Source organism: Bos mutus, chromosome 7 (genome assembly GCF_027580195.1).
Source record: "Bos mutus isolate GX-2022 chromosome 7, NWIPB_WYAK_1.1, whole genome shotgun sequence".
NCBI lineage: Eukaryota > Metazoa > Chordata > Mammalia > Artiodactyla > Bovidae > Bos > Bos mutus.
The window spans coordinates 44,537,223-44,551,614 of record NC_091623.1 but is presented as its reverse complement, the minus strand read 5'-3'; the positions used below and the strand labels follow the sequence as shown (position 1 = coordinate 44,551,614).

Below are 14,392 nucleotides of genomic sequence, written 5' to 3'. Positions count from 1 at the left end.
ACCTCACTCCAGATCCCAAACCTCTACATCTTGCAGATTTGGGAAGCCACACACTATTTCACTTGGGCCTCCCTGGTAGCTCAGCCGGTAAAGAATCCACCTGCAATGCAGGAGACCCTGGTTCGATTCCTGAGTCAGGAAGATCCCCTGGAGAAGGGATAGGCTACCCACTCTAGTATTCTTGGGCTTCCCTGGTGGCTCAGACAGTAAGGAATCCGCCTGCAATGTGGGAGACCTAGGTTTAGTCCCTGGGGTGGGATGATCCCCTGGAGGAGGGCATAGCAACCCACTAGTATTCTTGCCTGGAGAAACCCCATGGACAGAGGAGACTGGTGGGCTACAACCCATGGGGTCGCAAAGAGTTGGATACAACTGAGCGACTAAGCACAGCACAGCACAGCACTCTACTCCACCTAGAGTCATCTTGGGGGCCCATTCCATGGCTCTGATCCATCCAAGGAGTAATCATTCTTGTGACTGAAACCAGACTCCAGGGACCTTCCCAGACACCTCCACTGTGCATAATTTCTAGGGTGCCCCCTCCAACCCAAATCCCCATTTATTAAGCACCAACTGTGCACCAAAGCCCTAGGTTTTATTCACATTCTGCTGGTTCATCCTGAGAAAACAGAGACTGCTCTTCTCATTTTCTGGATGAGGAAACAGGCCCAGAGAGGCCTAGTGACTCACCAAAGGTCACACAGCCCCACAACCCAAGATTTCCTCCTGAGCCCACTCCCAACCACAGCCCTGGACTGCCTCTCCCTTCTTAAAGCAAGGCCTCCTATGCTTCTCCTACAGCTGCCACTGATGTCAGGAATGCTACTGTGCCACGCTTTCCTCAAGTCTCATCTCCTCCATTTGCACAAAAACCCAGGGGGAAGGCATGAACAGCTGTGCTCAGGCACAGGGGATGCGGAGAAAGAGTTCAAAGGCCTGGCTTCAAGTCCTGGTGCTGACACCCCAGCCGTGTGTGTGACTTTGGCCATACCTCTTCTCTTCTCTGAACCTGTCTTCTTCTTTATTTTCTAAATTTAATTTAATTTTTTTTTGGTTGCACCTCAAGGCTTGTGGGATCTTAGTTCCCCGACCAGGGATCAAACCTGGGCCCTTGGCGGTGAGAGAGCAGAATCCTAACCACTGGACTGCCAGGGAATTCCCCTGCCTCTTCTTTAAAACATGCAGAATGAGCCTACTTGGTACACCTACACAGAAGGTGAAAAAAAGTGAAAGTGTTAGTTCCTGTCAGGCTCTTCTGTCCATGGGATTCTCCAGGCAAGAATACTGGCGTGGGCTGCCATTCCCTTCTCCAAGGGATCTTCCTGACCCAGAGATTGAACCTAGGTCTCCTGCATTGCAGGCAGATTCTTTACCATTTGAGCCACCCGGGAAGTCCCTAGGTCTGCTGAGAGGCGTGAAAGAAATAATGAATGTGGAGGGTCTAGTGTGAGGCCTGGCGCACAGTAGGTGTCCTAGCCCCATTGCTATAACTCATTGTTATTATGTTTTGATTGTGCCACATGGCAGGTAGGATCTTAGTGCCCCAACCAGGGATCAAACCTGTGCCCCCTGCAGTGGAAGTGTGGAGTCTTAACCACTGGACCATCAGGGAAGTCCTCATTATTATTATTAAAATGACCAGGTTGCCCCACTGGCAATCATAGGACCAGACCCAAGCAATGTTTTTATTACATTTCTCAGGTCCCTGAGGGCTAGTGGGTTACGGCAGAAAGCAAGAGGCCCAGGCATGAACAGCTCCCAGCAGTGAGGGTCCCAGAGCCAGGGCGAACCTAGCAGTACCCAGGGGCGAAGGGTGGCGGGGGGAGGTACTCCTCAGGGAGAGAGTCCTGGGGTTCTTTCAAGTCCGCTGGTCCTGGTTTGGACGCCTGTAAGGACAGGACCCTCACCACCGTCTGGTGCCAGTCCTTGACCTTCGAGGCTGCCTCGTTCCAGCTGACCGACCTTGAGGTTTTCCTGGAGGGGCCCTGTCTGTTTCTTGGAGCTTGGGGCTGTGCGGGGCTTGTGAGGGACGTGGCCACAAAGGGGTCCTTGTTGATGTTATTTTCCCAGACTGTGTCACCTGTCCCAGTTTCCGAGCCGTCGGTCACTGACGATGAGCTCAAAGTCTCCAGGTGGGATTTCAGCTGCTGCTGGACCTTCCTGCCCGTCTTGGGGAGCATCCTGAGATTCCTCCAGAGTTTCTGACGAGCCTCCTCGAGACGACCCTCCATGGATGCACCTTTCAGCCCTGCTGACAGCTTCCTTTCCTTTGACCGATGGAGCGGGTCTGGCTTTGCAGAGGCCTGAAACGGAGAACAGATGAGACCTGGGGCCACCCCACCCACCAGAGCGCTGAATCTCCCCCAGAAACTGGGACCCAGGTCCCACCCAGACACCCCGGGATAGACAAAGATCCCAAGAGAACCCCCCAAACCTGATCCCACGGCCCATCCTTCCTGTCTCAGTAAAGGGCTTCACTGTCTCCCCCAGCATGCAGCAGACTTTTCCCATAAAGGTTCAGAGAGCCAGTGTTTTCAGCTTTGCGAGTCCAATAGTCTGTGCTTCATTACTCAGCTCTGCTATTGTGGGAAGCAGCCAGAGATTATAGTCAGTGAGCCAGCATGTCCGTGTTCCCAAAATATGGACACAGAAATGTGGGTTTCACCTGATTTTCACAGGTCATGAAATACTATTTTTCTTTTGATTTCTTTCAAACACTCAAAAACACAAAAGGTGCACTTAGCTCATGGGCCACAAAGAGGGCGGCCACTCCAGTATTCTTGCCTGGAGAATCCCATGGACTGAGGAGCCTGGAGGGCTACAGTCCATAGGGTCACAAAGAGTCAGACATGACTGAAGTGACTGAGCATGCATGCAGGCATGGGGATTCAAACCATGACGATGACCTTCTTCCCTGCTTACCCTCCACCTCCAAGTCATCGGCAAGCTCCACCTTAGACACAACCTAGGGACTTGAACAACAGCAGGATCTAATCTTCATTCTAGAGACTCTTCTCTGGCAGCTGTGGGTCACCTCTGCCCCTGCATCCTGCCACCCCACCTCCCACTTTCCAGATCGGAGATGCCACCTTTCTGTCACATACCTCCTTGAGTGGGGCTATGGGATAAGACGAGGGAGTCTGATGTTCACTGAAGCCAAGAGCAGAGCTGGAGGCTTCCTCAACCAGTGCGTTGGAGTAAAGGAAGAGATCTTCATAATCCACATTTACTGGATCCCTCTGCAAGGCAGAGGGGACCTATAGCTCAGTCCCAAGGCAGGGGACAGGGATGGGGCTGGGGTCCTGTCCCACCCACAAAACTTCCCACAGCAATGACTGAGGGCTAGGCTCTGTCCTCTGGGCCTTATAAGGATTATGCTACACTCACAGCCAGTTTCTGAGGGCCTAGGCCACACTCATCAGTCCTTATAAGGAGACACACCCCTCCCACAACAGCTTCTGGGGGCCTAGGCCACGCCCATCAATCCTTATAAGGAGATATGTCCCTCCCACAGCAGCTTCTCAGGGCTAGGCCCCACCCACTGAGGCTTATAAGGAAATATGCTATTCTGGTAGGTCAGACAAGGTTATACCTGGTACGTGAATCCCTGTAAAAAAACCAGCCTGGGGACCCAGGGAACAAGGACCAGGAGGGGCGGGGCCCCAGGGGAACAGGGACTGCAAGAATGATGGAATCTCAAGAGGCAGAGGGGGCATGCAGGAGCAAGAGTTTGGGGGGCTTGGCCCTTGGGGGGTCCCAATCCTCACCTGTGGGCAGGACTGCATCAGCAGGTCCCCATGTGGTCGCAGCGGTTGCTGCTGATAGAAGGTGACCAAAGCATCTAGAGAGTCATGGACCCTCTCTTCCCCAGGGATCGTGAAGCTCCCATCATCCAACAGTTTCACCATGAAGTGGTGGCAGCAGTTCTGAGCTCTGTGGAGATACGGTTGGAGCTAGGCTATCCCATTCTCCATCATATGGTTCCCAACCCAACCCCTCCTCCCCACTCCACCCCCAGCTCTTGAGCTGGCAGCATCATGTCTACAGCCCGCTGCCTAGATTCCCTTGTACACTCCTCCACTCATTAGCCATGTGACACTTGGCAGGTGACTGTACTGTGCCTCAGTTTCCCCCTTTATAATGGGAGGCTATTCAGGCCTTCTTGTGAAGATGGAAAAATCTACTGCAGGTAAAAGCTTAGCTCCATGCCTGGCAAGGGTAATTGATCAATAGAAATGACAATGAAAATTGGTACAGATACTCAAAAATGTTTCATTATTAATGAATGAATGCATTTACTGATTGGCCACTGTGTGCTTACTGAGCTTCCCAGGTGGCGCTAGTGGTAAAGAACCCACCTGCCAATGCAGGAGACATTAGAGACATAGGTTCAATCCCTGGGTCAGGAAGATCTCCTAGAGGAGGGCATGGAAACCCACTCCAGTATTCTTGTCTAAAAAATTCCATGGACAGAGGAGCCTGGTAGGCTATGGTCCATAGGGCTGCAAAGAGTCAGACACAATTAGAGTGACTTAGCATGAATGCAAGCATGTGCTTGTTATGTCTCATTTAGTCCTCACATCAAGACTCTGAATTAACTTTAGCATTTTGATGTTAGAGGTGAGGACTTGGAAGGAGGCACAGAAAGAGTGAGTAGCTTGTCCAAGACCACACAGCATGTTAACTGGCAGCCTTGGGCTGCCTAAGTGACTGAAGGCGTGAGCTTTTCCCTCTGTGGGTAACTCTGTAATAGGACCATTTAAAAAATTCCTTTGGAAAAAGAAAAATTCCTTTGGCCTGGAATCCTTTTGAAAAGTAGTCTCTGCTACTAACTCCTCTAACTGAGATGCTGGATCAGGCATTGAAAACTTAGGGAGCTGAGCTGCCCTGGTTTTCCATAACATGTCCCCAAGGAAGTCAGAGGGTTGCCATTTATTTATTTATTTTTAAGTTAACTTATTTAATAATTTTATTTTTGGCTGTGCTGGGTCTTCTATACTGGGCAGGCTTTTCTCTAGTTGTGGAGAGCAGGGGCAACTCTCTACTTTTGGTTCCCGGGCTTCTCATTGCAGTGGCTTCTCTTATTGCACAGCGCAGGCTCTAGAGCGTGGGCTTCAGCAGTTATGGTGCTCAGTAGTAGCGGCTCCTGGGCTCTAGAGCATAGCTGTGGTACACGGGCTTAGCTGCTCCATGGCATATGGGATCTTCCCAGACCAGAGATCGAATCCGTGTCTCTTGCATCTCTTGCATTGGCAGGCGGATTCTTTACCACTGAGTCACCAGGGAAGTCCAGGGAGTTGCCATGTAAATGGCTGGGGAGAGGGAGTTAGAGGAAAGGCAATAGCTACTCTTGGGTCTCACGCAATCCCTGTTATCACACAGTCTCAGTTACCACCAAGCCCACGTCTGCTGGCTTCAGCCATACCTGCAGCTGCCCACTCTTCAGTTAGATTCTACCAGACCCTCATAGTGTTGCTCCCTGAGAAGCTGTGGTGTGAAGCACCCATGCCCCCTCCAAGTAGGCCCCAGAGTCCCCCTGCTGCCTCCCCTAGCCCAGGCCTTACTTGTAAGACAGTGTGTAGCCCACGTGACTGTGACTGACCCTGATGAGGAAGGATCCCAGGGGCTGTGACTCCAGTAAATTTTCAGCATCCCTGGAAGGCAAATACAGGAAAGAGATGGATAAACACACTGGCCAGACATCTGGTATACCAATCACCCAGTAGTGGCACCCCTGAGCCACAGTGGTCTGTGCTTTTCTTTTTTAAAAAAATTTTTATTTATTTATTTTAACTGGAGGATAATTGTGGTGGTTTAGTTGCTCAGTTGTGTCCGACTCTTTGCGACTCCATGGACTGTAGCCCACCAGGCTCCTCTGTCCATTGGAGGATAATTACTTCACAGTATTGTGATGTTTTTGCCGTACATCAACATGAATCGGCCATAGATATACATGTGTCCCCCATCCTGAATACTGCTCCTCCCTCCCTCCCCCCCACCCTTTCCCTCTGGGTTGTCACACGGCACCAGCTTAGGATGTCCTGCTTCATGCATCACACTTGCATATGGTTTTCCATTTCCTAAGTGAACAAACAGCTTAACATCACTTCTTCTCTCGGTTGTTTCAGACCTTGGGATATTCAGAGACAAGGATGTTCTCCCAGAGGTGGTAGGAAGTCTCTGATGACCTTGACCATCTCTCACAGCCCCTGCTTGCCTTCCCAACAACTGGAAGGCAAATCAAAGACAGCTTTGGGTAGATCAAGGTGTCACAGGTAATAAAGCAGGAGCTACTCTCAAATGCTTTTGATTTAAAAATTTTTTAAAAATATTTTATTTATTTGGCTGTGCTGGTCTCAGTTGCAGCACACGGGGTCTTCCATCTTTGCTGTGACCTGCGAACCCTTTAGTTGAGGCTTGTGGAATCTAATTCCCTGACCAGAGGTTGAACCTGGGCCTCCTGCATCGGGAGCGCGGAGTCTCAGCCATGGGACCACCACACGCATTTGATTTTAAATGCATTTGTTTTTCATTAGCTGTGTGACCCCTGGCGAGGGTCAGTCCCTTTCTGACCTTCAGCTTCCTTAAGGGGAAAGTAAACCCTAACTCCCAGGGCCCATGGGAGGACAGATGAAATGCACATGGTATGCATATGGGAACTGCCGGCTGGTGGGAACACACAAGGTGCTCACTATTATTATTACTATTATCTTGGGTTCACACCTAGTGAGACGTAGCCTTCTAGGAGACAGAAGGGGGATTTTGGACATGAGCTATCTACTACAGTGCAAAAGGAAATGGAAACCCACTCTAGTATTCTTGCCTGGAGAATTCCACAGACAGAGGAGCCTGGTGGGCTACAGTCCACGGGGTCACAAAGAGTCGGACACAACTGGGCAACTAACATCTACTACAGAGGCCACTGGCCACGTGTGGCTGCCAAGCACTTGAAATATGGCTGGTAGGAATCGAGATATACTAAAAGCATATAATACGTGCCAGATTTTAAGGACTTAGGGCTAATTACATGTTGAATATACTGGTTTAAATAAAAAAATATGATTAACGTTAATTCCACTTCTTTCTGTTCACCTCTTTTAATAAAGCTACTAAAATGACATAAAATTACAGTGCATGGCTTATATTATACTTCTGCTGTGCACCCCAGAACTTAGAAACCATGCCCAATTCCTCCTTTCTGTGGCTTTCACAAGGTTTCCTCAACTTCCTGCATTTAGAATGTGGCAATAAAGGTTCTTTTCGCTGTTTATTTAGAGCTAGCCCCTGGGGGTGACTAGGTGGATTTGTTCGTGTCCTAGGAGCTCAGTCTGATGTAGAAAGTGCATTCTGGCTAAACCCTGATGGACAGAGAGCAGCTGTTTGGGGGGCACTGTGTAAAGAAAGATTCTGAACCTGCATTTCACCATCACTGACTCAGTGAGGTTGCAGCCCAGCCTGAGCGAGGTGAGGGGAAGGGGCCTGTCAGGTCCTGGGCAGGACTGCTCTGGTGGCCACGTGTATAGAGAGAGCTGAGGTCCAGTAACTTGCCCAAGGTCGCATAGTAAGTCCATGGAGGAGACAGAATTTAACCCTCTTAACTCACTTAGCACAGCTGAGCCCAGGATCCTAAAGTCAAAACCTGCCTAGGGTGGGGGTAGACCAGGAAAGAAGGTGAAGGGCAGGGTGGAAGGTGTGGCGGTGTCCTTACTCTCTTGAGATGGCACCGTGGAACCACTCAGGGACCCCTTCACAGGTCAGCTGGTCCACCTGCGTCTGCACGAACCAGTCCAGTCGTGGAGGCAGTGGTGGGGGCAGCCTTCTGGCCTCAGTCATGGCTTCCAGGGGTGAGGGCTGACCTGGCAATGGGAAGGAGGAAAGAGAGTCAAGTGTGGTCCACTTCCCACCTTCGCTTCATTCATGCAGTTCATGCTGCCTCCTCCTTTGAGAAGTCCTCCAGGTTGGACAGAGCCAACAGGATTGAAATCAACTTGTTTCTTGAGCACCTACTATGTGTTGGCACTTAAAGCACATTCATTCATTGACTCATTCCCCCAAAACCCCCTCCCAAGGATTCTTCCTTTTCGTTTTATTCTTATTATGTGTACCATTACTACAAATATTAGAAAGCCCCTTTTATACATACATGTACTTAAGTTTAGAGCTTCCCTGGTGGCTCAGTTGGTAAAGAATCCACCTGCAATGCAGGGAGACCTGGGTTCAATCCCTGGATAGGGTAGATCCCCTGGAGAAGGAAATGGCAACCCACTCCAGTATTCTTGCCGAGAAAAATCCCATGGACAGAGGAGCCTGGTGGGCTACAGAGCATGGGGTTGCAAAGAGTTAGACACGCCTGAGCGACTAAACCACCACCATTTAAGTTTAAGAACTGAGCTTGTGTCACTCAGTCGTGTCTGACTCTTTGCGACTCCATGGATGGTAGCTCCTCTGTCTATGGAATTGGATGGAATTCAGCAGTTGGATGGAATTCAGTATTCCAGGCAAGAATACTGCAGCGACCCGACCCAGGGATCAAACCCAGGTCTCCTGCATTGCAGGCAGTTTCTTGACCATCTGAGCCACCAGAGAAGTCCGAATTTATGTAAAGGTTAAATTTAGTAACTATCACTTTCCCAGGAGGGATGTGGAGATGGCAAAATAATGAGTGAATGAATGAAACAGCAGGTACACAGTGGGTGTCGTAAAATGTTGCCATGGTTTCATTAAACACTACAGAGATGTGGCCCCAAACAGCTGCCGCCGCCACTGTTGTCACCGAGGGTGGCGGCTACAGATGGCATATCTATAACTTGACAAATGCATGATTAATTCACACACATTCTCAACAGTTTTAAGCTCAGGTACCAATGGACTTCATGAGGCAATGACACAGAGCTGGAAAACACAGAAAGAAAACAGCAGCAATTCGCAAAATTGTATTAATTGAGTGAAGAATCAGCCAAAGGGTTGTGCCCTGCTTGGTTGTCCACACATGACCCTTCACTCTTACCCTTAATTCTGTGCCCACACCAGAGCTCAACCCTCCCCCGTTCCCCATTGGTCTGATTTTTCAATATCTCAGAAGGTCTTTGTTACCAAGCTGTTTCTACAGGGAGGGTGTGTTTATCAACCCAGCCAATATTGACTTTCTCTTGCCAGAAGACAGATGCTAAGCACACCCTCTGGGGAAGAACCCAAAGAAACTGTAGTGAGTGAAATTAAAGAAATCTATTAAGAAATGTTTAATAAAGCAGGGTGATAAATCAACTGAGCCCAATCAGAGCCAGACAAACTGGGTTCAGACCGCAGCTCTCCCACTTGGCTGCTGTGTGATCTTGAGCATCTCACTTAACCTCCCTGTGCCTGAATTGTCATCTGCCATTTGGGGCTAATGATGGTAATTGCCTGAGAAGGTACAGTTAGCACAGAGGTCAGCATGTACTCATATAATGAATATTCATGAATCCAGTAGTGACGCAGAATGAGGAAATATTCACAGGCTTGTTCTTTTTGCTACCTGGGAGAACTCTTACTTATCCTTCAAGACCCAGCAAGAATATCCCTCCTCCAGGCAGCTTTCTTGCCTCTTCTCCAGGACAAAGCCCTGGCATCCATCTCTGTCTTCCATCTTTCCTATCATTCCCGCCTCTGCCTTAGCCTTGCCTCGTGGAACATCTGTGTCTGGTTCTGTCTCTCCCATATTAGGGGCTCTTGGGGATCAGGTCCAGGGCTAGGTTCTTTTGGATTTTTCTGGGTCCCCAGCATCACCTGGCACTGAGAGGGTGGCACAGGGGAGGGTGCAGGGTGATGAGTGAAGTCATACTAAGTTTTAAGCTCCTGACCACAGCCTCGGAGCCTCCCCCACCTCCTCATCACCCACATCCTCATCACCTACATCCTTGCTCTGCTCCACATTGACCAAGCTCGCTCTCTCCTCTCCATGTGTCTGCCCCAGCTGTGCCCCTGTCAGGGATGCTCTTTTCCAAATTCCAGCTCTATTTTCCAATGGTCACCTACCAGTGCCCCCAGAAGGTTCTTCCTGCCTCTCTGGACCCCGCCAGCCCTGGCTCTCCTTCTGGTCCAGCCTGGTTCCCATGTGTTATCTCCTCAAGGGTGGAGATGAGGCTGAAGCTCTTGGGGCCCCAGTCTCACCCAGCATGGGGTGGGCACAGAAATAGGCACGTACCTGGGAGACCCCTGTGGGGCCCAAGGCCCTCACTCTGGCTCTGCCTCCGCAACTACAGGAGCCTTGGGTTTCGGTTTAGGGTCTGCACGTCAGCAGGGCGGGGCACTCTGCCCCAAGTGGTTCCTGTTTCCTTAAGTAGGTGAGCCCTGGGCGGGGACTAGGACGCCAACTGGCCCCCACCCCCACCCTCGGCCCCATCTGCAGGCCAGCCGAGCTGCTGTGTGCAGGCGGATGGACACCCTTCCTCCATCCAGACCTTGACAAGTCTTTTTCCTTTTTTTACGTTTTTTTTTGGTTGGGTCTTCGTTGCTGCAGGTGGGTTTTCTCTAGTTGCGGTGAGCTGGGGCTGCTCTTCATTTCTGTTTTTCTTGTTGCAGAGCATGGGCTCCAGGGCGCGCAGGCTTCCACAGCTTCAGTGTGTAGGCTCAGTAGTTGTAGCTCTCGGGCCTAGCGGGTTCTCAGCATATGGGATCTTCCCAGACCAGGGATCGAACCCGTGTCCCTTGCACTGGCAGGCAGATTCCTATCCACCAGCTGCCAGGGAAGCCCAGACCTTGACAGGTCTTTACTGAACACCTATTGTGTGCTAGATCCTCAGGAGACACAGAGGTGACCCCAAGACAGGCATATAGGCCCTGCCCTCCCAGCATTGATAACCTGGCAAGCAACGAAGAGGAGTGAGAAGTGATTCATGTCGTCGTTTTAAAGTGGACAGCCTATTAGGAAGGGGGAACTGGTGTTGCAAGAACCCCCAGAGGAGGCCAAACTGATCTGGAGGAAGGGCTAGGGAGGGGCAGGTTGGAGTCAACTTGACTTGGGGGTTGTTGCATGGGAAGAATGCTCTGGGTGAGGGTGGGGTGAGAACAGCAGAAGCAAAGGGCCTGAGGCAGCAGGGCTGAGCCTGAAGGGGCAAAGGCCGCACTGCATAAGCAGGGCTACATTACGACTTCCTCCGTAAGCAAACAAACAAAGCACCCATTTAACATTCTACTTTATGACCGCATTGACATCAAGACCAATGCAGGCCAGGCTGGATACATTTTATATGTTCATTATTATTGTACCCATTTTTTTTTCTGATTAAAACAAAAACAGAACTAAGACATTTTGACGGGCATCCTACACACACTGTGGGCCCCGAGGGTGGGAACCCGGCCTAACGGATCAGCTAGCCCCACATGTATGCTGGCTACCTCACCCCTCCCCGGCAAAACCACTTCCTCTGACCTTCTCAGACAGAAACGGCCCAGATCGCTGCGGCTAAGCTGGGGCCTCCCTGCGGACCTATCGCCCTGGTACAGCTGGTCTAGATAGCTGCCTCCCCCAACCCCCACCGCCAATTGAAGGCTCCAGTTGGATTGCCCCCAGCCCCCTGCTGACCCCTCGCACCAGGGGTTGTGACGGGAGTTGGGGGTACTGGTCCTGAGCTCATGAGTCCACTGTGCTCAAATAGGAGACGCGTGGAGCTCGGTTTCTCACTCACTCACCCACTGTGTGGCTTTGCGTGAGTCAGACTCCCTTTCAGTTTCTGCATCTGTGAAGTGGGCACAGGGACAGCCCTCCTGAGCCACGTGATGATAAGGTGAGACAACCTTGCAGCATGCAGCATGGCGTTCAATTAAGAGGAACACGGGGACTCTTCACTGTGATTTAAGCTGATGCCTTTGTTCCTGGCTGGGGGAGAGGCAAGCTTGGCCTCCCCACTTCACCTCTCGGATCCTCTATGCCTTCCCCGGCCCGATGGATGGGCTCCCAGCCTTGAGGAGGAGAGCAATGCTGTTGTGGAGGGACAGAATCGACCAACAGACCTTTATCACAGAAAGTCTGACCATCAGGGACCTCATTTACATGAAGCTCAGTCTCTAGAAACATGAGGTTTTTCAGTCTCCAGGCCACCTTCCTGAGGCCCCACCATAAAGGGCGCCACTCTGATGATGCTGACTGCGTGGGGGATGTGTTCTTTCACAGGCCAAGTCCTCCCCTGAGGCTGTCACAACAGAATCACCCCCACCTCTTGGTGACCAGTCTTTGAACCTGTGAATAGACACGTGGTCCTCGGAGGAACATTCCAGAAGGGGACCAGCAGGGACACAGTAGGGCTGGGGGGCTCTAAAACCCCTGTCCACCCCCTTAAGTCAGCCCCTTACTCTAGGATCTGCAATCCTCGCTGGAGCCCTCAGCTGGTGTGACATTCAGTGGACCCCGTGTGGCGTGGCTCTCTGGTAGCAGTGGCCACAAGGGAGTCTCAGCCCTGGGACACTCTGGGCTGTGGACGTCAGGGCTGGGGAAGCCCTGTCAACTAGGCTCTGTCAACTCTGGGCTTCACGTGGCTTCATGGTCTCACGTTTGTGCTCCAATGCCTCCATTCTATCAATTCATTCATTCGTTCATTCCACAGACACTGGCGAGCCCGACCTGTGGGCACCATGCTGCTGCTGCTAAGTCACTTCAGTCGTGTCTGACTCTGTGTGACCCCATAGACGGCAGCCCACCAGGCTCCCGAGTCCCTGGGATTCTCCAGGCAAGAACACTGGAGTGGGTTGCCATTTCCTTCTCCACGCTAGATGCTGGTAAAGAAGACCAAAGAGATTCTGTTCTTGTCCTGCCGGAGCTCATTATGGTCCATGAGGAGACTGATGCCATGCAAATCCACATGCAGGAGAGGCTGGCAGGAGAGAGAACAGCAGGGGAAATGTCCTGGGAGAGGAACAAACTCAGCAGGCTTGCAGAGCAGACAGGCAAGTATCCAAAAGGTGGAGACAACCCAAACATCCATCAGCAGGTGAACGCAGAAAAGACGCGGTCCATTCACACAGTGGGATATTACCCAGCTGTAAAACGGCATGAAGCGCATGACTGATCCCCAAAACTTTATGCTGAGCGAAAGAAGCCAGATGCAGGTCACACAGTGTATGATTCTATTTATATGAAACGTTCAGGACAGGCAAATCCATAGAGACAGAAAGCAGATCAGTGGTTGCTGGGGGCTGAGAAATGGGGAGTGACTGCTAATGGGTAGCAGGTGATAAAAATGTTCCCAAACTGGTGATGGTTGCACAACGCTGCACTCTGCGCTGGGTGAATGCTATGTGTGTGAATCACATCTCACTAGAGCTGTTATTGGGAAAGACACTGATGCTGGGAAAGACCGAAGGCAGAGGGGAACAGATGAGGTGGCTGGATGGCATCACCAACTCAGTGGACGTGAGTCTGAGCAAACTCCAGGAGATGGTGAAGGACAGGGAAGCCTGGCGTACTACAGTCCATGGGGTCACAGAGTTGGACACAACTGGGTGACTCAACAACAGAAGCTGTTATTAGAAAGAGCCGAGGTATCGTGTGTCTCTGTACGGCGGGGGAGATGGTAGTGGAGAAGCTGATTCTCTACCTGCCGCCTCATCAAGATCTTTAGAAACAAGGAAAAATAATGACTCTCTGAGCAGGAGGCTGATACAAGGTGGGACTGAGCTTAAGGATCCCACCTGACCTGGGTGGGAGCAACCGATGGAAACTTGGGGCATAATGGAGCAAATACTTTACAGCTCAAAGCTGGTAACTTGGATGACCTGTCCCTGTTAGACAAGATGTAAAACAAGAGGTGAGCTTTGCTCTTGGGAGACAAGTTAACAGTGCTAATGGTAATGAATCAGATAATGACAGAGGCCTTAGCAGCAAGTCAGGGATGTGCCCTCAGGACTTTTCAGAGCCATCCCGTAAGGTGGAGACCATGACACTGTCCACTTTACAGATGAGGGAACTGAGGCTCAGCCCTGGTTGAGAGCGGGGTCTGAAGCAGGATCTCCTGATAGGTGAGGGAGGGAGCTCACAGTGGAGTGCTCAGCTTGGCAAAAAAGGTGTCAGCAGGACCAAGAGAAGCTTGGTGGCATGGCAGGGTAAATGTGGACACAGTGGGCTCAGTAGAGGGCACGATGCTGGCAGTGAGCGCTCTGTTTTCCTATGCTGTATGTGTATGTGTGTTTGGGGGTGCTGGAAAGCTTATTTTCCCGTCAGTCTTCTTCTAATTGTGTCACCTCCTCAGAGCTTGAGGCTACCTTTTCCTCCAGCTTGGGTTAACCTGCCGCCTCCACGTTGATCCCGTCCAGACCCGAGGCCCCTGCTGACCTGGGCTGCGTTTTAAATAGCAGGCATCCTGTGAACCCAAGTCTGGCCACATCCGTGTACCTACACGGAAAATGCGGACATAAAGAT

The 14,392-nt window shown here is 51.1% G+C and overlaps 1 protein-coding gene across 3 annotated transcripts; it reads right to left on the bottom strand.

Annotated features, from left to right (window-relative positions):
* Positions 1-1,667: 1,667 nt before the first annotated feature.
* Positions 1,668-14,247, bottom strand: HSH2D (hematopoietic SH2 domain containing). Of its 3 annotated transcripts, none has more exons than XM_070373243.1 (6): positions 11,671-14,247; positions 7,709-7,856; positions 5,565-5,654; positions 3,768-3,933; positions 3,105-3,239; positions 1,668-2,303 (listed from the first exon to the last, which is right to left on the bottom strand). In XM_070373243.1, exons 2-6 carry the CDS (start codon positions 7,831-7,833, stop codon positions 1,791-1,793), a joined length of 1,029 nt encoding a protein of 342 aa, XP_070229344.1. In that variant the 5' UTR covers positions 7,834-7,856; positions 11,671-14,247; the 3' UTR covers positions 1,668-1,790. The 3 variants fall into 3 exon arrangements, with proteins under 3 accessions (XP_070229344.1, XP_070229343.1, XP_005901529.3); XM_070373242.1 differs by lacking the exon at positions 11,671-14,247 and adding an exon at positions 10,184-10,286; XM_005901467.3 differs by lacking the exon at positions 11,671-14,247 and adding an exon at positions 10,015-10,173.
* Positions 14,248-14,392: the final 145 nt, after the last annotated feature.

What these genes read in the sequence shown, in the direction of transcription:
- HSH2D (XM_005901467.3), bottom strand. Translation starts at nt 10,093, where the DNA reads ATGGGAACCAGGCTGGACCAGAAGGAGAGCCAGGGCTGGCGGGGTCCA. An exon ending in AGAACCTTCTGGGGGCACTG is followed by an intron (nt 7,857 to 10,014) that starts GTAGGTGACCAT and finishes TCCCATTGCCAG; the next exon opens with GTCAGCCCTCACCCCTGGAA. An exon ending in TGATGCAGTCCTGCCCACAG is followed by an intron (nt 3,240 to 3,767) that starts GTGAGGATTGGG and finishes TCTGCCTTGCAG; the next exon opens with AGGGATCCAGTAAATGTGGA.